At 45.4% G+C, this 27241-nt stretch overlaps 1 protein-coding gene across 1 annotated transcript; it reads left to right on the top strand.

The window, feature by feature from the left end:
* The first annotated feature begins 3641 nt into the window (after positions 1 to 3641).
* On the top strand, positions 3642 to 19230 carry LOC130361073 (pulmonary surfactant-associated protein D-like). The gene is made up of 5 exons (XM_056563637.1): positions 3642 to 3677; positions 6103 to 6241; positions 6892 to 6999; positions 11880 to 11963; positions 18715 to 19230. The coding sequence occupies exons 1-5, from the start codon at positions 3642 to 3644 to the stop codon at positions 19089 to 19091; spliced, it is 744 nt and encodes a 247-aa protein (XP_056419612.1). The 3' UTR covers positions 19092 to 19230.
* Positions 19231 to 27241: the final 8011 nt, after the last annotated feature.

The following is a 27241-nucleotide window of genomic DNA, read 5'->3' as shown; positions in this document are numbered from 1 at the left end:
ACGAGTTGGAAGTAGGGGGAGGTCGTCGCAAGGAGCTAGTGGCACAGTAAGACAGCATGCATCGGCACCCGGGGTCAGCCAGACGGGACACCAATCAACGCATGCTGTTGCCACCACCAGAATGCCATCATCGCATAGCTCAGCAGTGTGGCATTTTTTTTGTGTGTCTGCCTCTGACAACAGCGAGGCCATTTGCCACCTGTGCCAGAAGAAACTGAGTCGTGGGAAGTCCAACACCCACCTAGGCACAACTGCTTTGCAAAGGTACATGATGTCACATCACAAACGCCTATGGGATCAACACGTTAGTACAAGCAGCACACAAAGTCAAAGCCGCCATCCTCCTCCTGGTCCAGCATCTTCAGCCAGGTCAACCACTGCTGCCCTCCTTGCCCCCTCGCAACCATCCGCCTCTCCATCTCTCGCCTTGAGCAGTTCCTGCTCATCCACACCAACTGGAGATCGGCAAGGTGGTTTGTGACAACGGAACAAATTTGTTGGCGGCAATGAGGTTGGGCAGGTTGACACATGTGCCGTACATGGCACATGTGTGTAATCTGATTGTACAACGCTTTGTGCTCAAGTACCCAGGCTTACAGGATGTCCTGAAGCAATCCCGGAAGATGTCCATTTCAGGCGTTCCTACACGGCCATGGTGCACTTGTCAGATATGCAGCGGCGAAACAACATGCCAGTGAGGCGCTTAATTTGCGACAGCCCATTGGAATTCAACACTCCTACTGTTCGACCGCCTGCTCCAACAAGAAAAAGCCGTCAACGAATATTTGTATGACCAGGGTGCTAGGACATCATCTGCGGAGCTGGGAATTTTTTTGCCACGTTACTGGAGGCTCATGCACAATGCCTGTAGACTCATGCGTCCTTTTGAGGAGGTGACAAACCTGGTCAGACGCACCGAAGGCACCATCAGCGACATCATACCGTTTGTTTTCTTCCTGGAGCGTGCCCTGCGAAGAGTGCTGGATCAGGCAGTAGATGAGCGTGAAGAGGAAGAGTTGTGGACACCATCACCACCAGAAACAGCCTTATCAGCATCGCTTGCTGGACCTGCGGCAATGCTGGAAGAGGATTGTGAGGAAGAGGAGTCAGAGGAGGAATGTGGCTTTGAAGAGGAGGAGGAAGACCAACCACAGCAGGCATCCCAGGGTGCTCCTTGTCACCTATCTGGTTCCCGTGGTGTTGTATGGGGCTGGTGGGAAGAAGATTATACCTTCCCTGACATCACTGAGGATGAGGAATGGGACATGAGTAGCTCGGCATCCGTCCTTGTGCAAATGGGGTCTTTCATGCTGTCGTGCCTTTTGAGGGACCCTCGTATAAAAAGCATGAAGGAGAACGACCTGTACTGGGTGTCCACGCTACTAGACCCCCGGTATAAACATAAAGTGCCTGAAATGTTACCACATTCCGCAAGGCGGAAAGGATTCAGCAGGTCCAAAATAAATTAAGAAGTATGCTGTACACAGCGTATAAGGGTCATGTCACAGCACAACAGGGATCTAACAGGGGAAGAGGTGAAAGTAATCCTCTTCCTCCTCCCACGAACACGCCGGCAAGGACAGGATGCTGTACAGACATGTTGTTGATGGAGGACATGCAGAGCTTTTTTAAGTCCTACGCATCGCCACAGCCCTTCGGGGTCCACCATCAGAGAATGACTTGACCGACAGGTAGCAGACTACCTGGCCTTAACCGCAGATATCGACACTCTGAGGAGCGATGAACCCCTTGACTACTGGGTGTGCCGGCTTTACCTGTGGCCTGAGCTATCCCAATTTGTGCTCGAACCTCTAGCCTGTCCAGCTTCAAGTGTCCTGTCAGAAAGGACCTTCAGTGCAGCAGGAGGCACTGTCACTGAGAAGAGGAGTCGCCTTGGTCAAAAAAGTCTGGATTACCTCACCTTTCTTAAGATGAATGAGGGATGGATCCTGAAGGGACTGACACTGGGCGATACATTTGACTGAACAAGGCCTGATCAGATGAGCTGCCTTGTCGCGGCTGCGACAATACCAAATTTTTCATCCATGTGCACATGCCTAATTTTTCGGGACTCTGCTGCTGCACTTTTTCTGGTGCTGCAATTTTTCTGGCTGCTGCTACAGCTGCGGCTGTGACAATACCTAATTTTTCATCCATGTGTACATGCCTAACTTTTCTGGCCTCTGCTGCTGCACTTGTTATGGTGCTGCAATTTTTCTGTCTGCTGCTACAGAAGAGGCTGCAACAATACCAAATTTTTCAGGCATGTGTACATGCCTAATTTTTCTGGTACTCTCTGCTGACATCTCTGTCCATTTTAGCAACCGTAGATATTAGATGTATGCTAAGGGTAGCATGCTAAGGGTAGCATTCTAAGGCTAGCACTGCTGCCTTGCCATGGGGAAATCTATGTGCTGTCTAAAGGGGGGAATCTAACTATGTGATGCCTAAAGGGGGTCTCTTTGTCCTGCCTAGAGGGTTCCAATCCATTTAGGAATAATAGGTGATTTATGCCCTTTATGGATTAAAACCAGACTCTGCATCAAATATGTAATTTTACAATAGCTAAAAAACAATACCTAATTTTCCAGCCAGGTGTAGATGCCTATTTTTTGGGGACTCTGCTGCTGCACTTGTTATGGTGCTGCAATTTTTCTGGCCGCTGCTACAGCTGCGGCTGCGACAATACCCAATTTTTCATCCATGTGTACATGCCTAATTTTTCTGGCCTCTGCTGCTGCACTTGTTATGGTGCTGCAATTTTTATGGCCGCTGCTACAGCTGCGACAATACCACATTTTCCAGCCACATGTACATGCCTAATTTTTCTGGCCTCTGCTGCTGCACTTTTTCTGGTGCTGCAATTTTTCTGGCTGCTGCTACAGCTGCGGCTGCGACAATACTCAATTTTTCATCCATGTGTACATGCCTAACTTTTCTGGCCTCTGCTGCTGCACTTGTTATGGTGCTGCAATTTTTCTGTCTGCTGCTACAGAAGCGGCTGCAACAATACCAATTTTTCAGGCATGTGTACATGCCTAATTTTTCTGGTACTCTCTGCTGACATCTCTGTCCATTTTAGCAACCGTAGATGTATGCTAAGGGTAGCATGGTAGCTCAGAGGTTAGCACTGCTGCCTTGCAGCGCTGGAGCCTTGGGTTCAAATCACACTATGTGCTGCCTCAAGGGTGGCTTTAACTATGTGCAGCCTAATATGGGGGAATGTTATGTGCTGCCTAAAGGGGAGCTCTAACTATGTGCTGACTAACATGGGGGAATCTATGTGCTGTCTAAAGGGGGGGAATCTAACTATGTGATGCCTAAAGGGTTCCAAACCATTTAGGAATAATAGGTGATTTATGCCCTTCATGGATTAAAACCAGACTCTGCATCAACTATGTAATTCTCCATGGGAGTTTTGCCATGGATCCCACTCCGGCACGCCACAGTCCAGGTGTTAGTCCCCTTGAAAAAACTTTTAAATCACTATTGTGGCCAGAACCGAAAATTTTATGTTCGCGACATCACTAGTGGACACCCAGTACAGGTCGTTCTCCTTCAGCCTTTTTATACGAGGCTCCCTCAACAGGAAAGACAGCTTTAAAGACCCGATTTGCACAAGGTTGGATGCTGAGCTACTCATGTCCCGTTCCTCATCCTCAGTGATCTCACTGAAGGTATGTTCTTCCCCCCCAGCCACGTACAACACCACGGGTACCAGATAGGTGACAACGAGCACCCTGGGATGCCTGTTGTGGTTGGTCTTCCTCCTCCTCCTCAAAACCACATTCCTCCTCTGACTCCTCTTTCTCACTATCCTCTTTCAGCGTTGCCGCAGGTCCAGCAAGCGATGCTGATAAGGCTGTTTCTGGTGGTGATGCTCATCTACGGCCTGATCCAGCACTCTTCGCAGGGCACGCTCCAGGAAGAAAACAAATGGTATAATGTCGCTGATGGTGCCTTCGGTGCGACTGACTAGGCATTGCGCATGAACGTCCAGTAACGTGTGCTAGCACCCCGGTCATACAAATAGACGTTAACGCCTTTTTCTTATTAGAGCAGGCGGTCGAACATTAGGAGTGTTGAATTCCAACGTGTTTGGCTGTCGCAAATCAAGCGCCTCACTGGCATGTTGTTTCACCGCTGGATATCTGAAAAGTGCGCCATGGCCGTGTAGGGACGCCTGAAATGGCCACACACCTTCCTGGCCTGCTTCAGGACTTCCTGTAAGCCTGGGTACTTATGCACAAAGCATTGTATGATCAGATTACACACATGTGCCATGCACGGCACATGTGTCAACTTGCCCAAATTCAATGTCGCCAACAAATTTCTTTCGTTGTCACAAACCACTTTGCCAATCTCCAGTTGGTGCGGAGTTAGCCACTGATCCACCTGTGCGTTCAGGGCGGACAGGAGTGCTGGTCCGGTGTGACTCTCTGCTTTCAGGCAAGTCAACCCCAAGACGGCGTGACACGGCCATATCCAGGATGTGGAATAGTACCTGGGGAGCTGGGGGGGGGGGGGGCCGTTGATGTGGAGCAAGACGCAGCAGCAGAAGAGGACTCAGACGAGGAGGTTATGGAAGAGGATGGAGTAGGAGGAGTAGAAGAGGTGCCAGCAGGCCTGCCTGCAAGTCGTGGCGGTGTCACCAACTCCTCTGCAGAGCCACGCATTCCATGCTTGGCAGCCGTCACCAGGTTTACCCAATGCGCAGTGTAGGTGATATACCTACCCTGACCATGCTTTGCAGATGAGGTATCAGTGGTCAGATGGACCCTTGCCCCAACACTGTGTGCCAGACATGCCATTACTTCCTTTTACACAATCGAGTACAGGTTGGGGATTGCCTTTTGTGCAAAGAAATTTCAGCTGGGTACCTTCCACTGCGGTGTCCCAATAGCTAAAAAATTTTTGAACGCCTCAGACTCCACCAGCTTGTATGGTAAAAGCTGGCGGGCTAAGAGTTCAGACAAGCCAGCTGTCAGATGCCGGGCAAGGGGGTGAATTTGTGACATTGGCTTCTAATACTCAAACATGTCCTTGACAGACTGTGGGCAGATGAGCAGGAACTGCTCAAGGCGAGAGACGGAGTGGCGGATGGTTGAGAGGGGGCAAGGAGGCTTTGGAAAGGGGATAAGATGTATAGGGGCAGAGTATCCCTTTAAGGAGCTGGATAAATGTGAAATATTCCCTTCGAATGAATGGGATCAGTTCTGCAATCAGTTTCCCTACCTGCCCTTCCCTACAGCACCAGAGGGAAATGCAGACGGATTCCCGGATATATGTGAAGAGGGTCTTAGTGTGACAATTGTGCAAAAAAAAAAATTATAGAAAACCAGGAAAGGGGCAAATACTTTTTGACAGTACTGTATATACAATATATTGTTACTGGGTGCATCCATGTTCAATGGTCCATTTAACAGCTATCCCACTAAATATTAGGGACTGGGGTGTAGGAAAGTGTTTTGAAACCTTTTACCAACCATGGTTTTTGCAATGCAATACCTGGCTAGATTTTATCATGCCAAACAGCAAAGCCATATAGCAAACGTTATTATTTTCTTTATTACAATGAAACCTCTCCAGAAGACCACCTCCCTATTCAGACCAAATTTTATATAATGAATTTTCAGCCCACCACACATCTGTAGAAGACCACTTTTTAATGTAAATTAGAGTAGTTTTTTGTTTTCACTTTCATATTTTCAATGGAATTTTTGTATTCTTTGTATTTCTGTGTGTCTCTTATCTTCTACCAAAGGAAGAAAACTTATCCCCCATTCCAGTACACAATTTATTGTCCTGTAACTTTTGACATATATGTGGGCTTGTTATACTGGTTTGTTTTCCCAAACTAACCCTACCTGTTTATTTACTCTAAGATATCCAAAAAGCCATAGCTCTGCCCACAACCATGACGTAACTTTTCCAATATATATAGGGGCACTTTACATTTGGGCAGTAGATCTTTACTTGAGATCTCTGCTAACATCATTTACTTATTCTAAAGAAAAGTAAGTAGGGAAATTATTCTTTTTGAATTGTATAATATATCTTACCTATATTTAGTCTACATTATATTTTATTTTGTCCTTATAGGGTGAAATTGCCTTAGTGTACTCCACTGAGATATGTTATGAGACAGACTATACCCTCATCAAGTGTGGAGCTCCAGGAAAAGATGGGCTACCGGGCACACCTGGCAAAAATGGGTTAAATGGGGAAAAGGGAGAGCGAGGTAATGTGCAGAATATTTTTAGTATAATTCAGGCTGACATTTGGAAATGCTGTTTGTGAGACATAGGGGGGTATTCAGGAAAAATGGAGAAGGTAAATGTCTTTTTACTCAATTAACTCATGTGGTGGAAACTGTGTAACTGCGCCAAATTTATTACATGGTGCAGGGCATGTGATAAATCTGGTGCTGATCGTATTTCTTACTTCAGTACTCCACTTTGCATGATGATTCCTCTGCAACTTTATGTGCAACTTTTTAACCTGTGCGACAAATGTGCGCTTTTTTATTATTCCTGACCACAGTCAGTTTGTAAGTCAACAGAGAACTGGTGTAGAATTGCACCTCAGTTAGCACAGTTGCGCCAAACGATGCAACAAACTGAAAAGTCGTACACGATACATTTCAGAACACTGCCTGATATCAACTGAAATCACCATTTGGTATGTTCTTCAAAAAAAAAAAAAAAGTCTCCTAACGTAATATGCAATGAAAAGTGTCTAAACACCATCTGAGACAAACAGTGTGACAAATTAACCCCACAAAACCAGGGTAAAAACAATACTAACTTCCCCCCATATTTCCTAAATATATATATATATATATATATATATATATATATTTTTTTTTTTTTTTTTTTTTTTTTTTCTTAGGTCCAATAGGACCAGCTGGGCCTCCTGGTCTTGATGGACGTCCAGGAACAAAAGGTGAACAGGGACCACAAGGGGAGAAAGGCGAAAGAGGAGATATTGGAGCTTCAGGTAAGGACAATTTTTCCCTTTTCTGTTGTATAGTACCGTATATACTCGAGTATAGGCCGAGTTTTTCAGCACGATTTTTCGTGCTGAAAACACCCCCCTCGGCTTATACTCGAGTGAACTCCCCCACCCGCAGTGGTCTTCAACCTGCGGACCTCCAGAGGTTTCAAAACTACAACTCCCAGCAAGCCCGGGCAGCCATCGGCTGTCCGGGCTTGCTGGGAGTTGTAGTTTTGAAACCTCCGGAGGTCCGCAGGTTGAAGACCACTGCGGCCTTCAACATCATCCAGCCCCCTCTCACCCCCTTTAGTTCTGAGTACTCACCTCCGCTCGGCGCTGGTCCGGTCCTGCAGGACTGTCCGGTGAGGAGGTGGTCCGGTGGGATAGTGGTTCCGGGCTGCTATCTTCACCGGGGAGGCCTCTTCTAAGCGCTTCGGGCCCGGCCTCAGAATAGTCACGTTGCCGTGACAACGACGCATAGGTGCTTCTGCGTCATTGTCAAGGCAACGCCTCTATTCCGGGCCGGAAGCGCGGAGAAGAGGCGCCCCCGGTGAAGATAGCAGCCCGGACCACCTCCCCACCGGACCACCTCCTCACCGGACAGCCCTGCAGGACCGGACCAGCGCCGAGCGGAGGTGAGTACTCAGAACTAAAGGGGGGTGAGAGGGGGCTGGATGATGTTGAAGGCCGCAGTGGTCTTCAACCTGCGGACCTCCGGAGGTTTCAAAACTACAACTCCCAGCAAGCCCGGACAGCCGATGGCTGCCCGGGCTTGCTGGGAGTTGTAGTTTTGAAACCTCTGGAGGTCCGCAGGTTGGAGACCACTGAGGGCGAATGATGAGAAGAGGATGATGAAGGGGGGGTGTGGGGATGATGAAGGGGGGTGGGGATGATGAAGGGGGGGGGGGGTGTGGGATGATAAGGGGATGATGAAGGGGGGATGTGCGGGATGATAAGGGGATGATGAAGGGGGGATGTGTGGGATGATAAGGGGATGATGAAGGGGGGATGTGTGGGATGATGACAAGGGGATGATGAAGGGGGGGTGTGGGATGATAAGGGGATGATGAAGGGGGGATGTGCGGGATGATAAGGGGATGATGAAGGGGGGATGTGTGGGATGATAAGGGGATGATGAAGGGGGGATGTGCGGGATGATAAGGGGATGATGAAGGGGGGATGTGCGGGATGATAAGGGGATGATGAAGGGGGGATGTGTGGGATGATAAGGGGATGATGAAGGGGGGATGTGCGGGATGATAAGGGGATGATGAAGGGGGGATGTGCGGGATGATAAGGGGATGATGAAGGGGGGATGTGTGGGATGATGACAAGGGGATGATGAAGGGGGGATGTGTGGGATGATAAGGGGATGATGAAGGGGGGATGTGTGGGATGATAAGAGGATGATGAAGGGGGGATGTGTGGGATGATGACAAGGGGATGATGATGAGGATGTTAATGACGGGTCTGGATGATGACAGGGGGGGATGAGGTATTTCCCACCCTAGGCTTATACTCGAGTCAATAACTTTTCCTGGGATTTTGGGTTGAAATTAGGGGTCTCGGCTTATACTCGGGTCGGCTTATACTCGAGTATATACGGTAGTTTCTTTTGTCTTTACTTCTCTTTTAATATTATATTTTGGATAAAGTTTATTAAACAATAGTAACAGAAGTATTATTTGGTCAATGATTTATGTCATAATATTTTGTTTTTGACAGTTACAGTAAAATGGTTTTATACTAAACAGTACACCAGCTCATTAAATGAGTACTCCGCCCCTAGACATCTTGGATAGGGGATAAGATGTCTGATGTCTGATCTCGGCTGCGGCACCCCAGACATCCGGTGCACAGAGCAAACTTAGCTCCTTGGTGGATGACTGGGGATGCGGGCGGAGGCTGGTGATGTGACGGTCATACCCCGCTCGTGACGTCACGGCCATGCCCCCGCAAGACAAGTCTATGGGAGGGGCGCATGATGGCCCCTCACATAGACTTGTATTGAGGGGCGGGACCATGACGTCATGAGCCTCTGGCGCTGCACTCAACGCTCTAAACGAATGCCAGATGCAGCAGGGAGATAAGGGGCGGAGTACCCCTTTAAGGCTATGTTCACACTAAGGAGTTTCTGCTGGGATATTCCAGTGCAGCAGCGACCTATTGTTGTCAAGGGGATTCCGCCGCTGACATTCGTCTGCTGAAAGTATGAACACGCTCATTCTTTCAAAATAAATACTGTGCATAATATATTGTTAATAAAGTAGACTGTTTAAGACAAAATACCTGTCATTTGGAAAAAAAATTGACATGTCCTAGCAGCATGTCTAAAGTTTTGATCTGTGGGGGAGTGAGTGTTTAGACCTCTGCTGATCAGGAGAACAAGTCGGGAGAAGCCTACACTGCTGCGCGCTTCTCTCCCTAATCTGTGTCACATGATCGAGACATGCTAATTAGATTTACATTGTGAGTTTGTCCCGATCATGTGACATAGAGCAGGGAGAGCCTGAACTTCCCCTGGTTTGTTCTCCTGATCGATGGAGGTCAGAACACTCAGGCTGTGTTCACATGATGACATTTTCGTGCAGAATTCCATTGATTTCAATAAGATTCTGCTGCACTGTTCACATAGCAGAATTTCTGTGCTACACAGAAAAAATGGACACGTATTCTTTCTGTGGACTCTGCATGGAAATGCATTGCTGTCTATGAAACGTCGCATTTCGGAGCAGTCCTAGCGCCTGCATGTTCTGGCAGCACTCCAGCATGTTTTCCGTGCAGACATTCCCCCATGTGACCATAGCTTCAGAGCCCCCAACAGCTCCCAACACCCCCAACTCCCCCCTATCCAAACTTTTGACATGTGTCTAGGATATGTTCTAAGTTTTTTTTTTTTTTCCAAATGAAAGTTGCCATTTAAAGGAAAAGTCAAAAGGTATTTTTTTTAATACCAGAATTAGCACTGCTCTTGTTTATGGCTGTATTTGGTAATGCAGCATTTTTCTAAAAATTTTTTACTTAGACTGATATAAATTGATTTGAATCCTGATATGTTTACATTTGCATCAGAATTTTTAATCTGGTTCTACTTCCAGACCTCAACGTCATATATATATATATATATATATATATATATGGGGTCATATAGATATATGGGGTCATATAGAATATACATTTTAAAGCATATTAAAAAACAAAAGTCCTGATATTAAATAAACTGCTGTCTTTATGCACCACTGGGTATGCTATATATTGCATCTGATCTACCAAAGTATTCTTATAAATGGTTTGAATTAAATAGTTTGCCATACATTTACTGCAATACCTATTCTGAGATTTAAAGGGAACCAGTTGGTTGTTTCAGGCCAGGCAGCCCCGACCGCAGGCTGCATAAAACAACCACATGTTTCCTCACTAAAAGACAATGATTTACTTGTTGTGTCCGAGAAACTATAGTATTAAAAAATATTTGTGAATGTGGTACACAGCCAAGGTAATGGCTCTATATAGCTGCTCTCTGTCTTGCTTGGCTTGGCACGTCTCTCCCTATGTGTGTATAGGGCAGTGTTTCTCAACCAGTTTGCAGAACTACAACTCCCAGCATGCCTGGACAGCCAGTTTTGCAACAGCTGGAAGTACCCTGGTTGGGAGACACTGGTGAAGGGAGAGCTGCCTTATTGGCTGTATACCCTGCTCACCCTGCCACTCATAGTGATGGTGTCACTGCCTGTTTCATGCTTCCCCTTTAATATGTTTTAAAAGTAAGAGTACCGTGTATACTCGAGTATAAGCCGAGTTTTTCAGCACGATTTTTCGTGCTGAAAACACCCCCCTTGGCTTATACTCGAGTGAACTCTCCACCCGCAGTGGTCTTCAACCTGCGGACCTCCAGAGGTTTCAAAACTACAACTCCCAGCAAGCCCGGGCAGCCATCGGCTGTCCGGGCTTGCTGGGAGTTGTAGTTTTGAAACCTCCGGAGGTCCGCAGGTTGAAGACCACTGCGGCCTTCGACATCATCCAGCCCCCTCTCACCCCCCTTTAGTTCTGTACAGTACTCGCCTCCGCTCAGCGCTGGTCCGGTGCTGCAGGACTGTCCGGTGAGGAGGTCGTCCGTTGGGATAGTGGTTCCGGGCTGCTATCTTCACCTCTTCTAAGGGAGGCCTCTTCTAAGCGCTTCGGGCCCGGCCCCAGAATAGTCACGTTGCCTTGACAACGACGCAGAGGTACGTTCATTACCAACGTACTTCTGCGTCATCGTCAAGGCAACGCCTCTATTCTGGGCCCGAAGCGCGGAGAAGAGGCGCCCCCAGTGAAGATAGCAGCCCGGAACCACTATCCCACCGGACGACCTACTCACCGGACAGTCCTGCAGCACCGGACCAGCGCTGAGCGGAGGCGAGTACTGTACAGAACTAAAGGGGGGTGAGAGGGGGCTGGATGATGTCGAAGGCCGCAGTGGTCTTCAACCTGCGGACCTCCGGAGGTTTCAAAACTACAACAAGTTGTAGTTTTGAAACCTCTGGAGGTCCGCAGGTTGAAGACCACTGAGGGCGGATGATAAGAGGATGATGAAGGGGGGGGGGGTGTGGGATGATGACAAGAGGATGATGAAGGGGGGTGGGGATGATGACAAGGGGATGATGAAGGGGGGGGTGTGGGATGATGACAAGGGGATGATGACAGGTGATGATGATGAGGGTCTGGATGATGACAGGGGGGATGATGTATTTCCCACCCTAGGCTTATACTCGAGTCAATAACTTTTCCTGGGATTTTGGGTTGAAATTAGGGGCCTCGGCTTATATTCGGGTCGGCTTATACTCGAGTATATACGGTATACTATTAACCTTATAATGCATTTGTTTTTGTTTTTTTATCAGTGCTTGAAGCTCTTAAACTCCAACTGGGTCTTTTGGATGGAAGAATCATGAAAATGCAGTCCAACCTGGTATCGCTGAGGAAAGGTTAGTAAGAAATGTAGATTCTTGTTTCCTTCAGAACAGTTCTATAAACAGTAAGGGTATGTTCACATGGCAGAATATGTGTGGAATTTCCACACGGAATATTCCAAAAGGACATTCCCCTGCAGCAGAGACCCATTAATTTCAATGGGTTTCTGCTGTACTGTTCACACCCCAGGGTCCACAGAAAGAATAGACTTGGCTATTCTTTTTGCAGATTTCGCTTGGTAATACATTGCCATCTATGGGACGGAGCATTTCCAAGCAGTCCTAGTGCCCTACGGATTATTCAAATGTACATTTACACCAGGGGCAGACACAGACAGCAGAGGGCCCCTGTGCAAAGAATATGCCTGCCCCCCCCCCCCCCAGGTAATATGTTTGCTGGGTAAGCGTGTAGTACGTTTGCAAGTAGTACATCTGCTAGTTAGGTAGGTAGAACATTTTCTAAGTAGGTAGGCAAGTAGTAAATTTGCAAGATATTTAGGCAGTTAGTAAGTTTAGTTGGTAGGAAGGCAGGTAAAAGGTTTGGTGCTAGGTAGGTAGGTAGGTATAAGTTTGGTTGGTAGGTGGGTAGCTACGTAACATTTGGTAGGTAGGCCCTTATTCCAGTGTTTTCCAAACAGGCTTTGGCTGTTTGGGCATGCTGGAAGTTGTGGTTTTGCAACAGCTGGAGGCACCCAGGTTGGGAAACAATGGACTAAGGACCTACCTACCAAACCTTAGTGCCTCCAGCTGTTGCAGAACTAAAACTCCCAGCATGCCTGGACAGCTAAAGACTGTCCGGGGAATGCTAGGAATTGTAATTTTGCTGGAGGAGCCCAGGTTGGAAAATACTGACTAAGGAGGTGTTTTCAAAACAGTGACTCTCCAGGTGGTCCAAAACTACAACTCCCAGCATTCCCGGACAGTCTAGTGAATAGTGAGTACAGCTCTGGAGTATAATTCAGGATATAACTCAGTACATAAGTAATGTAAAGTGACCCTACATTCACCGCAATAGTGACATCTTATACAATGTGTGGCACCCATTGTGCAAAATCTAACTATTGCGATAAATGAAGGCTCACGTTACATTACTTATGGTGGAAGCAGCAGGTCACTCACCTCGTCTCCTAAGGAAACTTTTAGATTCGACTGTTGTGATGCTCCTCAGATTCTGTTATATGAATGGCGGCTCTGGAGTATAATACACGATATAACTCAGGATCAGTACAGGATAAGTAATGTAATGTATATACACAGTGACCTCACCAGCAGAATAGTGAGTACAGCTCTGGAGTATAATACTGGATATAGCTCAGGATCAGTACAGGATAAGTAATGTAATGTATGTACACAGTGACCACACCAGCAGAATAGTGAGTGCAGTTCTGGAGTATAATACAGGATATAACTCAGGATCAGTACAAGATAAGTAATGTAATGTATGTACACAGTGACCTCACCAGCAGAATAGTGAGTGCAGTTCTGGAGTATAATACAGGATATAACTCAGGATCAGTACAAGATAAGTAATGTAATGTATGTACACAGTGACCTCACCAGCAGAATAGTGAGAACAGCTCTGGAATATAATACAGGATATAACTATTATAATTACTAGGTTCACACTGAAAAATCTCCAGACAGCAATGCATTTCTAAGCGGATCTGCAAAAAGATCTGCACGCTCCTTGCGCCGCCCAAAGGGATCGCTTCTGGAGATTCATCAATGTGAAACAAGCCGTATACATGTGAGCAGGGGATTATTATAATCCTCCACTCACATATATGTAACATCTCCCCATCACATGTATAATCTGATAACCCCCTCCTCACATTTATAATCGCAAAATCAGATTATACATGTGAGGAGGGGATTATACATGTGAGGAGGGGATTATACATGTGAGGAGGGGATTATACATGTGAGGAGGGGATTATACATGTGAGGAGGGGATTATACATGTCAGGAGGGGATTATACACATGTGAGGGGGGATTATATACATGTGACGGGGGATTATACACATGTCAGGAGGGGATTATACATGTGAGGAGGGGATTATACATGTGAGGAGGGGATTATACATGTGTGGAGGGGATTATACATGTGAGGAGGGGATTATACATGTCAGGAGGGGATTATACATGTGAGGAGGGGATTATACAAGTGAGGAGGGGATTATACATGTGAGGAGGGGATTATACATGTGAGGGGGGATTATATACATGTCAGGAGGGGATTATACATGTGAGGAGGGGATTATACATGTGAGGAGGGGATTATACATGTGAGGAGGGGATTATACACATGTGAGGGGGGATTATACACATGTGAGGGGGGATTATATACATGTCAGGAGGGGATTATACATGTGAGGAGGGGATTATACATGTCAGGAGGGGATTATACATGTGAGGAGGGGATTATACATGTGAGGAGTGGATTTTACATGTGAGGAGGGGATTATACACATGTGAGGGGGGATTATACACATGTGAGGGGGGATTATATACATGTCAGGAGGGGATTATACATGTGAGGAGGGGATTATACATGTCAGGAGGGGATTATACATGTGAGGAGGGGATTATACATGTGAGGAGTGGATTATACATGTGAGGAGGGGATTATACACATGTGAGGGGGGATTATATACATGTCGGGAGGGGATTATACATGTGAGGAGGGGATTATACATGTGAGGAGTGGATTATACATGTGAGGAGTGGATTATACATGTCAGGAGGGGATTATACATGTGAGGAGGGGATTATATACATGTGAGGAGGGGATTATACATGTGAGGAGGGGATTATACATGTGAGGAGTGGATTATACATGTGAGGAGGGGATTATACATGTGAGGAGTGGATTATACATGTGAGGAGGGGATTATACATGTGAGGAGGGGATTATACATGTCAGGAGGGGATTATAAATGTCAGGAGGGGATTATACACGTTAGAGGATTATTATAATCTTCCCCTAACATATATTTATCATATCTCCCTCACATGTATAATCTGATAACCCCCTCCTCACATTGATAATCCCCTCACATATATAATATCATAATCAGATTATATGTGAGGGGATTATACATGTGAGGAGGGGATTATTATAATAATACACATGTATTATCTCCCCCTTACATGTATAGTCTGATAATCCACTCCTCACATTTATAGTCCCCTCACAAGTATAATCTCCTAATAAGATCATATGTGAGGGGGTTATCAGACTATACATGTGAGGGGGAGATGATACATACATGTGAGGGGAGGATTATAATAATCATTATTATCCTCCACTCACATGCATAATTTCTCCCCCCCCACACACACACATAATCGCAACCCTGCACCAATACTTGTGTTACATTGTTATTTATTTACTTAATATACCTCCAATTTGTCTCATAATTCACTATGATATCAGGTATATATATATATATATATATATATATATATATATATATATATATATATATAAATAAAATGTTAGTGTTTTTCTAAAATATCCTAGTGTTAAGAATTGTTGGTTGACTACACGTTACAGTGCTGGGACTGCTGGGAATAAGGATAGTAATTTTAGTAGCTGCCCAGTGCCCACTTCTGCAATCATACTTTTAAAAGTGCATTGTCACATATAAATACTTTCTATATGTTGTACATCTTGGCAAAACAATAGTTTTTCTAATACTCGTCTTTAAAAAATGTTCATATTTTATTAAAGTGCACCTGTCATCAACAAAAATTTTTTGATAACGTAGATAATACCATTATATGTATATATGTAAGATTCATTGGTTAAAAAATGTGTAGATTTTGGTCCTGCAGCTATTGCCTGTGTGTCTCTATGAGGAGTCCAGGAAGTGAGGGTGGACAAGCAGAGTGGACAAGCAGGGCTCTATACAATGAGGACAAGTAGGGCTCTGTACACTGAGGACAAGCAGGGCTCTATACACTGAGGACAAGCAGGGTTCTGTACACTGAGGACAAGCAGGGCCCTGTACACAGAGGATAAGCAGGGCTCTGTGCACTGAGGACAAGCAGGGCTCTGTACACTGAGGACAAGCAGGGCTCTATGCACTGAGGACAATCAGGGTTCTGTGCACTGAGGACATGCAGTATTCTGTGCACTGAGGACAAGTAGGGCTCTGTACATTAAGGACAGGCAGGGATCTGTACACTGAGAACAAGCAGGGCTCTGTTCACTGAGGACAAGCAGGGCTCTGTGCACTGAGGACAAGCAGGGTTCTGTACACTGAGGATAAGCAGGGCTCTGTGCACTGAGGACAAGCAGTATTCTGTGCACTGAGGACAAGCAGAGTTCTGTGCACTGAGGACAAGCAGGGCTCTGTACACTGAGGACAAGCAGGGCTCTGTACACTGAGGACAAGCAGGGCTCTGTACACTGAGGAGAAGCAGGGCTCTGTACACTGAGCAAAAGCAGGGCTCTGTACACTGAGGACAAGCAGGGCTCTGCGCACTGAGGACAAGGAGGGCTCTGTGAACTGAGGACAAGCAGGGCTCTGTACACTGAGGACAAGCAGGGCTCTGCGCACTGAGGACAAGCAGGGCTCTCTGCACTGAGACTCTATGACATGCTATGGGCTCACACATGAGAATGATTGACAATCCAGCAGCCTGCACAGAGCCCTGCTTGTCCTGCCCTTACTTCATGTATTAGGACTCCTCACAGGCAATAGCTGCAGACACAGCACTTTTTCACCTATAAATGTACACATTTTTTTAACCAATGGGTATTACAAATATACATATAATTATATTATCTACATTATATAAAAAGTTGTTGTGGACGACAGGTACACTTTAAAGTAAACTGCTTTTGAAAATCCCACCACTAGGGATCCCCATACCTCCTGGGACACTGATGACTTCCACAGCACCATGAGTGTGTCCAAGGGTCATGGACATGAGATGGCTGATTGGCAAGGCTGCAGGAGGAACACAGCCTGCAGCAACACTGCTGTAACATAGCATTTTACCAAACATGTGGCTCCAGCTGTTGCAAAACCAAAACTCCAAGCATTCCTGGACAGTCAAAGGATGTCTGGGCATGCTGGGAGTTGTAGTTTTAGGCTCACAACTGAAGGCAACACTGCTGTAAAAAAAGAGTTTTCCAAACACTTTACCTCCAACTATTCCAAAATAACAAGTCCCAACATTACAGGACAGCCAAAGAATGATACACATGAATGGCAAAGGGAAAATATATAAAAATGTTGCATTAACAAAGACACTGTACTTTAAGCACTAAAATTTTGCATCAATTTAGGAAGATATAAGTTATACACTTACCATATTGTCTTTGGTGGTAGAGTACAGGTAATATCCAATAATCATTGGGTGTGTGTGTGTGTGTGTGTGTGTTTGTGCATACAGCATAAAACTAGAGAGGAAAGAGTTACAGAGCAGGGCTGCTAGGCTCAACTCCGAGTACAGTGAGTCAGCGAGTGAGGAAGGGGAAGGAGTCATCACAGTGCAGGCAAGAGAGGGACACGCCCCCTCCCTCTGGGAAGATGAAAAAGACAGTGGGCAGCTGTAATAGACTATTTTTTTGTGAAATATCAGTTATAGATACATAAAATGTACATGATTAGGAGGAGGTACCGAGTAACATAACAGTTTTTTTTGTGGATCTGACAGGTACGCTTTAAGTTTTCATGGCTAAATAATAAGATAAAAGTGTTGGTAGGTGGAATACCCTTTTAAAGAAGCACTCCAGGTTTGCATGATATGGGCAAAAAACCCACATGTGCACACACTATCACTAGTCTTCAGGCTCCATCTATTATATACCGGCATTTCATGATTGTAACTGGCTCATGTGATTATCAGTCTGACCCACCTTAAATCACAGTGTTTAATGTCAGAAGAAATGGTCTGTCCTAGGTCAGCTGACTTGTGAACTAGGGGATAACATTATCACATCATCAGATTTCTGGCTGCTCACAGCCTCCTACCCTCCCCACCCAGATCTGTATGCTGCGGCTGATACTTGATGGCATTATTTCTCTAAAAAATGCACTTTGATTAACAAAAAACAAAAACACATCAAAATGTTATGTGAGCAGACCCCAACCTCAATTCAATCCTCAAATTCACCTCACTGTGGATGTGTATTGAGGTAAAAACTTTGAGACATATTTATCACCTATCCCACTGTTTCCCTAACAAGGTGTCCCCAACTGTTGCAAAACTACAACTCCCAGCATGCTGGGAGTTGTTGTTTTGCAACAGCTGTAGGCACCCTGGTTTGGAAACACTGACCTATCATGTGGATAAGTTGCCCATAGCAGCCCATCAGATCTCTTCTTTTCTTTTTGAAAAGGCCTCTGAAAAATGAAAAGGCCTCCTCCCATAGACATGAATGGAGGGGGCTTGGTGTGACGGCACTAGGGGACATGGCCAACATGTGACGTCTTGGAGGCAGCGCCTGGCACAGAATGGGATAAGATGTATAAAGCCGGAATACTCCTTTAAATCTTCCTAATTTGTTAACTTAGATTTATAAATCAATGGGGGAGATTTATCAAAACCTGTGCAGAGGAAGAGTGGTGCAGTTTTCCATAGCAACCAATCAGATCGCTTCTTTCATTCTTAAAGAGGCCTGGGAAAATAAAAGAAGCAATCCAACTGCACCACTCTGCCTCTAGACAGGTTTTGATAAATCTACCCCAATGGGTATTTGTTGTATAACACTTTTTTTTATTGTTCAATGTGGCTTTTTTTCTGTTTCAGCTTTCGCACTGTACAAAGGTGTAAAGATAGCTGGTGACAAGATCTACATTTCAGATGGTACACAGGCCGTCTATGACGTAGCCAAGTCAACTTGTACCATGGCAGGAGCTCAACTGGCTTCACCACAGAACAACGACGAGAACCAAGCCGTGCTAACCATCCGTACCCAGTATGGAGTTTCCCCATTTCTAGGAATAAATGACATCGTGACCGAGGGCACATTTAGGTATTCAAATGGAGAAGTCATAAGCTACACAAACTGGGCCCCCAATGAACCCAATCAAAGTGGAGCTGAGAACTGTGTGGAAATGTATGAGACTGGAAAATGGAATGATAAGTCTTGTGGAGAAAAACGTCTCGTCATCTGTGAATTTTAGTCATTTTGTTTCTGTGCTTCATATTTAATGATAATATTTCAATCATGAATGTGTCTTTCCATATAAAATACGAATTAAAGAACTTAGCATAAAGATCTGTATAAATCATATGTAAACAATTTTTTTTGTCCAATAAATACTGTAATAAATATATGATAGCTCTTTTGTTTTTAATAGGGTCTTTTGGCTCTGATTTACATGTATTTTGCCTTTAATTACCTGAAATCCATCTATGCAGGGAAATAACTTTAGGGAGTGCCAAATTGCCCGGGACTTAGGCCATGTTCACACGTCCGGAATTTCCGTGCAGAATTTCTCATTGGAATCCCGCCGGAAATACCACAGCAGCAGAGTTCTATTGTATTCAATGAGATTCTTCACTGTGTACATGGCGGAATTTCCATGCTACAAACCCGATTTCCGTGTCCGCAGAAAGACTGAACTTGTCCATTCTTTCTGTAGAATCCGCACGGAATGCATTGCCATCTATGAGATTTTCTGTGTGGACATTGTAGATGTGTGAACATAGCCTTAGCGTTTGAGTGGGCCCAGGAGGTCTCTCTGTCCCAAATTAGAATCTAAGCTAAAATCAGGGTTAGGCCAAGTTCACACAGCGGATTTTCCAAACAAAAAAAAGGAGGATTTTTCTTCAGACATTTTAAATGATAAAATGAAGTGTGGTGACCCATCCAGAACGAAGTGTTCTTCTGTATTCCTGCCCGCCTGTGTGGCAGATGCTGCTTCAATGCCCGTCTTGGGCCCACACTCCTCAGGACTCTATTTTTCATAGTATAATGCAATGTTGTGCAATGGTTAATATATTGGTATTTTCTATGTATGTACTTGTCACTTTAAACCTTAAACCTGTTGCTAAGGACCTTGTTGTTAGTGGAGCATGCAGTGGTGAACCATGTGACTTTTCTGCCCAATGGGACTTCTCAAAACCTGCCCCTTATATAGTGAGGTAGGAGTTCAGAGAGCAGTTAATGCTGAGGTGCAGTTGAGAGAAGTCTGAGGAGTCTGTGAGGTGATTCTGAAGGAGGCCTGAGGCCTAGTCCAGCAACCACGGATCTTCTACAAGTTGACCCCTATGCCTGGATGAAAGTCAAAGCCTGGAGGTAAGCACTAAAATCTTGGGGATTCAATTCAAGTCAAGTCAAGCAAGTCAGTAAGGCAAGTTAGTCCTTCAATTAACTACAGTCCAGCATGGGTTGCATACAGCAAGACAGTCACAGTATCATACCACTACAAGTCCCAGAAAGCCGATAAACTTCCCAAAGTTCACCATTTATCTCCTTCATGCTAATCTGAGCTGTAACGGATTGTACCACCTTTCCAACCTCAGTAAATCCAGTTATCCGTAACCTTGGAGTAATTATTTTCCCTATGCCTGGTAACGGAGAAGCTGGTCTATCTCGGGTAGAGCATAGGTCAACGAAAAGGTTAATTCACACATTACCCTCACCTGACACCACAGAAGGATTATCTATATGTTACTAAATATGCCAAAATTTCCATTGCCTTCCTATAACATGCATCCTCAAGACCTAAGACACTTTTTAGGATTTGCTTTTAATCCCGCTGCCCTAAGAGAATCTAATACAGTTTGTACTTTTGGCAAATTACTCTCCCAGTAGTCACTGAAACTAATAATATTGTCCAAATATGCAGAAACATACCTAAGATGGGGTTTGAGGGGTTAACAGACATATTGGAAAAGTGGGTCTGGGGTAAAAAAAATTATAATGGGAAAAAAATTAAAATGAGTTTTATCATTTGTAGCAGCAGTAAAGGGGTTCCTACACCCTAGTCAGTTCAAGGGTTAAGACAAATCTAGAATGGCCTAGTTTCTCAATAAACTCATCAACCTTTGGTAATAGTTACACATCAAACTCTGACATTTCATTAAACTTACAGTTACACGTTATAACAAATCAGTAGTGTGCCAACTGGCTGCGGAATAGGGATCTATCGCAGAGCTATTACAATCAATATCCTTTTGTCCAAATATTTGTTGAGAAGGGTCTGTTTATCGGTTAGCACCCCCCCCCCCAACACGCACACACACATTCCCCCCCCCCCCCCCCCCGAAAATGATTGTTTATATTGCTCATTATGGTCAGTTTTACTTCCTAATTGATTTAGATTCCTTGCTTCCTTATTCATACAGCCATATACAGTGCTTAGGTAATATTCTAGATCTGATAAACTGCCTGAAGGTAACACTAGGAGGGGCTCCCAACTTCAGGATTTATAAAGCTCACATAGATCTCAAGTAGAGCTGTATAAAACCTTAAAGTGTTACTGCCATGAAAAACAGCTTTTGACATGTTGATAAGACAGGTCGAACGTTGTTGATGGCACCAGATCTCACTCCTGAGCCCTGCTGCAATTGTGAGTTAGGGTCTATTCACAAGGCAAAATTTCCGCTTCCGCACTCCCATTCACACTTCTGAATTTCTGCTTGCGGAATTCTGCCTCAAATTAAAGCCCATAGACTTCTATAGGATCACGCACGCAGAAATTCAGAAGTGTGAATGGGAGTGCGGAATCCTCTAGAAGTCTATGAGCTTTCATTTTTGGCCAGATTCGGTGGGTAAATATAAAATCTGGGCGCTGCCTTATCCCCGTTGGGCCCAGGCTGCATCCCTATCATTTAAATGAACAGACAGACCACAGTTTTCAGTCCGGCAACAAAACCAGATACAGTGCTAAAGTGAGCCAACTGGAGTCACAATCTGACTCTGGCTGGCTCATTTAAATGAATGGGATGCGGCTGTTACATTATGTGCTCCGGCCGCACAAGCTGGCTGTGAGTGCATGGTCCGTTACCTGCTGCTGCCTGCCGGCGTGGCTGGGATTCGCATGGCAGGACGTGCCCGCATGCAAAACCCTGTGCAGAAGTGCAGAAGTCCCCAAGGAGGGTTAGTGTAGTACACCTGTGGCTCATTGATCAATTCCTCGTCCTCCCACACTTCCCTACTGGATCTTTGTTGCTTTGTGCCTGAGAGAAAGCATACCTGAGAGTTGCCTTGCTGTGTATCTGATCCTTTGCTCTGTGACCTGACCTTGCTCCTCTGCCACCTGCCAACTGACCTCCTGCTATGTCCAGACTACACTACTGTGCCGCCTGCCCTGACCTTCTGCTATCCTGAGTATGAGCTGCCTTATCGCTCTTGTGCCTTGCATCTCCTCAGCCGCCTGTGTGGTCGAGCCGTGCCAGGGGTAGCGACCTGGGGGCCGCCTGCCGCAGCATGTCCATCCCGCTTAGCGGCGGGCTCTGGTGTAAACCAACGGCACCTTAGACTCTGCTCTATGGTACGGTCTGAGTCATCTGCCACACAGGTCCAGTGGATCCACATCCACTGGTGTTCCTGTCTACTGAAACGTGAGTGTTATAGCGGCGTGGGTCCAGCAGCCGTAAGCCAGAAATGTTGTGTGGATGGAGCCTTAGTAGCCAGGAAAGCGAGCAGCATTAAACTCTGCTCGGAGCTCAATGCCGATTACTTCCCCAGATAATAACTCATATTGCAGAGGGGCTCTGGAGTGAGATGTGGTGCGATCAACACATTTTTACCTGTCTAAACGACATGTCAAAAGTTGTTTTCCTTGACAGTAACGCTTTAAGGGGTACTTTGGTGGAAAACTATTTTTTTCAAATCAACTGGTTCCAGAAAATTGAACAGATTTGTAATTTACTTCTAATTAAAAATCTTAATTCTTACAGTACTTATCAGCTGCTCTATGCTTAACAGGAAGTTGTATTTCTTTATAGAGTTCTTTTCTGTCTGACCACATTGCTCTCTGCTGACACCTCTGTCCATATCAGGAACTGTCCAGAGCAGGATAGGTTTGCTATGGGGATTTGATTGTACTCTGGACAGTTCCTAATTCAGACAGAGGTGTCAGCAGAGAGCACTGTGGTCAGACAGAAAAGAACAACTCAACTTCATCTGGAGCATCCAGCAGCTGATAAGTACTGGAAAGATGTTTAACCTCTTAAGGACCAATGACGTCCTGGGACGTCATGGCACCCTGGGCCTTAAGGACCAATGACGTCCCACGACGTCATGGCCTTTTCCGGTCCCTGCCGCTCGCCGGGCAGAGATCGGAACCGGATGCCTGCTGAAATCCTTCAGCAGGCATCCAGGGCAAACGCCGAGGGGGGATATCGCCCTTGCGATCTGCGGCGATACTGGGCTGATCGGGTCTCTGGGACCCGACCGCCCGGTAATTTTGCATGATCCCGGCTGTCACTGACAGCCAGGACTATGCTAAAGCATAGGAGCGAGGTGGCAAGCCTGCCACCTCCTCCAATCCCCTGTGATTCTTCGGTTAGTTAACCGACCAATCGCAGGGGGGGGGGGGCGGTTACTTCCTCACGCCCTGCCCGGCCCCTGAAAGTCCGGAGAGGATGGGAGGAAGACCGGAGGACGCGGCGGGGGATGGGGGAGTGCTGGGGACCAGCCCCGGTACTTACCTCGACCCTGAAGACCCGGATCCCTGCGATGAAGACGGCGGCGGCGACAGGTGAGTTGATCTTCAGCCGCGGTCGGGCCCTTTACAGCAATGCACGTCGCCGTGAAGCGACATGCATTGCTGTATTGGGACCCTGTATACTACAACTCCCAGCATGCCCAGACAGCCCTTGGCGTCTGGGCATGCTGGGAGTTATAGTTTTGCAACATCTGGAGGTCCACAGTTTGGAGACCACTGTGCCCTTCCAGATGTTGCAAAACTACACATCCTCAGCATGCCCTTACTGTCCAGGCATGCTGGGAGTTGTAGTTCTGTAACATCTGGCCCTTCAGATGTTGCAGAACTACAACTCCCAGCATGCCTGGACAGTTTGGGCATACTGGGAGTTGTAGTTTTGCAACATCTGGAAGGGCACAGATTGGGAACCACTGTATTAGTGGTCTACAAACTGTAGTCCTCCAGATGTTGCAAAACTACAACTCCAAGCATGCTGGGAGTTGTAGTTCGGCAACATCTGGCTCTAAAGATGTTGCCGAACTACTACTTCCAGCATGCCTGAGAATGCTGGGAGTTGTAGTTTTTCAACAACAGGAGGCACACTGGTTGGGAAACATTGTCTGTTTCCTAACTCAGTGTTTCCCAACCCATGTGCCTCCAGCTGTTGCAAAACTATAACTACCAGCATGCACTGATAGACTGTGCACGCTGGGAGTTGTAGTTTTGCAACAGCTGGAGGTCCCCCCCCCCCCCTGTGAATGTACAGGATACATTCACATGGGCAGGGGGCTTACAGTGAGTATCAGGCTGCAAGTTTGCAATGCAGCAAATTTTGCGCGGCAGCTCAAACTCGCAGCGGGAAACTTGCTGTAACCCCCCGCCCGTGTGACTGTACCATAAAAACACTACACTACACTACACTAACACAAAATAAAATAAAAAGTAAAAAACACTACATATACACATACCCCTACACAGCCCCCCTCCCCTCCCCAATAAAAATGAAAAACGTCTGGTATGCCACTGTTTTCAAAATGGAGCCTCCAGCTGTTGCAAAACAACAACTCCCAGTTTTGCCGGACAGCTGTTGACTGTCCAGGCATGCTGGGAGTTTTGCAACAACTGGAAGCACCCTGTTTGGGAATCACTGGCGTAGAATACCCCTATGCAAATCCCTAATTCAGGCCTCAAATGCACATGGCGCTCTCACTTTGGAGCCCTGTCGTATTTCAAGGCAACAGTTTAGGGTCACATATGGGGTATCGCCGTACTCGGGAGAAATAGCCTAACAAATTTTGGGGGGCTTTTTCTCCTTTCACCCCTTATGAAAAGGTGAAGTTGGGGTCTACACCAGCATGTTAGTGTAAAAAAATAATTTTTTTACACTAACATGCTGGTGTTGCCCCATACTTTTCATTTTGACAAGAGGTAAAAGGGGAAAAATTTGTAATGCAATTTCTCCCGACTACGGAGATACCCCATATGTGTGCTCAAAGTGCTCTGGGGGCGCACAACAAGGCCCAGAAGGGAAAGTGCGCCATGTGCATTTGAGGTGATTTGCACAGGGGTGGCTGATTGTTACAGCGGTTTTGACAAACGCAAAAAAAACAAAACCCCACATGTGACCCCATTTCGGAAACTACACCCCTCACGGAATGTAATGAGGTGTGCAGTGAGAATTTACACCCCACTGGTGTCTGACAGATCGTTGGAACAGTGGGCTGTGCAAATTAAAAATGTTGTACAGCCCACTGTTCCAAAGATCTGACAGACACCAGTGGGGGGGTAAATACTCACTGTACCCCTTGTTACGTTCCTCAAGGGGTCTAGTTTCCAAAATGGTATGCCATGTGGGGGTTATTTTGCTGTCATGGCACCATAGGGGCTTCCTAAGTGTGACATGCCCCCCGAGCAAAATTTGCTCTCAAAAAGCCAAATATGACTCCTTCTCTTCTGAGCATTGTAGTTCGCCCATAGTGCACTTCAGGTCAACTTATGGGGTACCTCCATACTCAGAAGAGATGGGGTTACAAATTTTGGGGGGTATTTTCTGCTATTAACCCTTGCATAAATGTGAAATTTGGGGGGAAACACACATTTTAGTGAAATTTTTGTAAAATTTATTTACATATGCAAAAGTCGTGAAACACCTGTGGGGTATTAAGGCTCAATTTATTCCTTGTTACGTTCCTCAAGGGGTCTAGTTTCCAAAATGGTATGCCATGTGGGTATTTTTTGCTGTCCTGGCACCATAGGGGCTTCCTAAATGCGACATGCCCCCGAGCAAAATTTGCTCTCAAAAAGCCAAATATGACTCCTTCTCTTCTGAGCATTGTAGTTCGCCCATAGTGCACTTCAGGTCAACTTATGGGGTACCTCCATACTTAGAAGAGATGGGGTTACAAATTTTGGGGGGTATTTTCTGCTATTAACCCTTGCATAAATGTGAAATTTGGGGGGAAACACACATTTTAGTGAAATTTTTTTAAATTTTTTTTACATATGCAAAAGTCGTGAAACACCTGTCGGGTATTAAGGCTCACTTTATTCCTTTTTACGTTCCTCAAGGGGTCTAGTTTCCAAAATGGTATGCCATGTGTTTTCTTTCCTGTTCTGGAACCATAGGGGCTTCCTAAATCCAACATGCCCCCCAAAAACCATTTCAGAAAAACGTACTCTCCAAAATCCCCTTGTCGCTCCTTCGCTTCTGAGCCCTCTACTGCGCCCGCCGAACACTTTACATAGGCATATGAGGTATGTGCTTACTTGAGACACATTGGGCTACAAATATAAGTATACATTTTCTCCTTTTACCCCTTGTAAAAATTCAAAAATTGGGTCTACAAGAACATGCGAGTGTAAAAAATTAAGATTGTGAATTTTCTCCTTCACTTTGCTGCTATTCCTGTGAAACACCTAAAGGGTTAAAATGCTGACTGAATGTCATTTTGAATACTTTGGGGGCTGCAGTTTTTATAATGGGGTCATTTGTGGGGTATTTCTAATATGAAGACCCTTCAAATCCACTTCAAACCTGAACTGGTCCCTGAAAAATTGTGATTTTGGAAATTTTGTGAAAAATTGGAAAATTGTTGCTGAACTTTGAAGCCCTCTGGTGTCTTCCAAAAGTAAAAACACGTACATTTTATGATGCAAACATAAAGTAGACATATTGTATATGTGAATAAAAAAAAAAGTGATTTGGAATATCCATTTACCTTACAAGCAGAGAGCTTCAAAGTTAGAAAAATGCAAAATTTTCAATTTTTTCATAAAATTTTGGAATTTTTCACTAAGAAACGATGCAAGTATCGACAAAATTTTACCAATAACATAAAGAAGAATATGTCACGAAAAAACAGTCTCGGAATCCAAATGATAGGTAAAAGCATTCCAGAGTTATTAATGTTTAAAGTGACAGTTGTCAGATGTTCAAAAAAACGCTCTGGTCCTAAGGTGTAAAATGGCCTGGTCCGTAAGGGGTTAAATAGAAGTAATTTACAAATCTGTTTAACTTTCTAGCACCAGTGGATTTGAATTTTTTTTTTCCACCAGAGTACCCCTTTAAGTTAGCTCCCCTCCTAGCATTGTCTGCAAGCAACTGTGTGACCACTTTGGAAGCTGCTGACCCCATTTGGCTGATCTATCGACAGTAACATTTTATCTGCCCTGTA

The sequence above is a fragment of the Hyla sarda genome, chromosome 3 (assembly GCF_029499605.1).
Source record: "Hyla sarda isolate aHylSar1 chromosome 3, aHylSar1.hap1, whole genome shotgun sequence".
Taxonomy (NCBI): Eukaryota; Metazoa; Chordata; class Amphibia; order Anura; family Hylidae; genus Hyla; species Hyla sarda.
This window is presented reverse-complemented; position numbering and strand designations above follow the sequence as displayed.

Coding starts and splice junctions, on each gene's coding strand:
- LOC130361073 (XM_056563637.1), top strand. CDS start 3,642: ATGTCCCGTTCCTCATCCTCAGTGATCTCACTGAAG. Junction 6,242..6,891: donor TGGGGAAAAGGGAGAGCGAG/GTAATGTGCAGA, acceptor TTTTTTTCTTAG/GTCCAATAGGACCAGCTGGG. Junction 11,964..18,714: donor CCTGGTATCGCTGAGGAAAG/GTTAGTAAGAAA, acceptor TTTCTGTTTCAG/CTTTCGCACTGTACAAAGGT.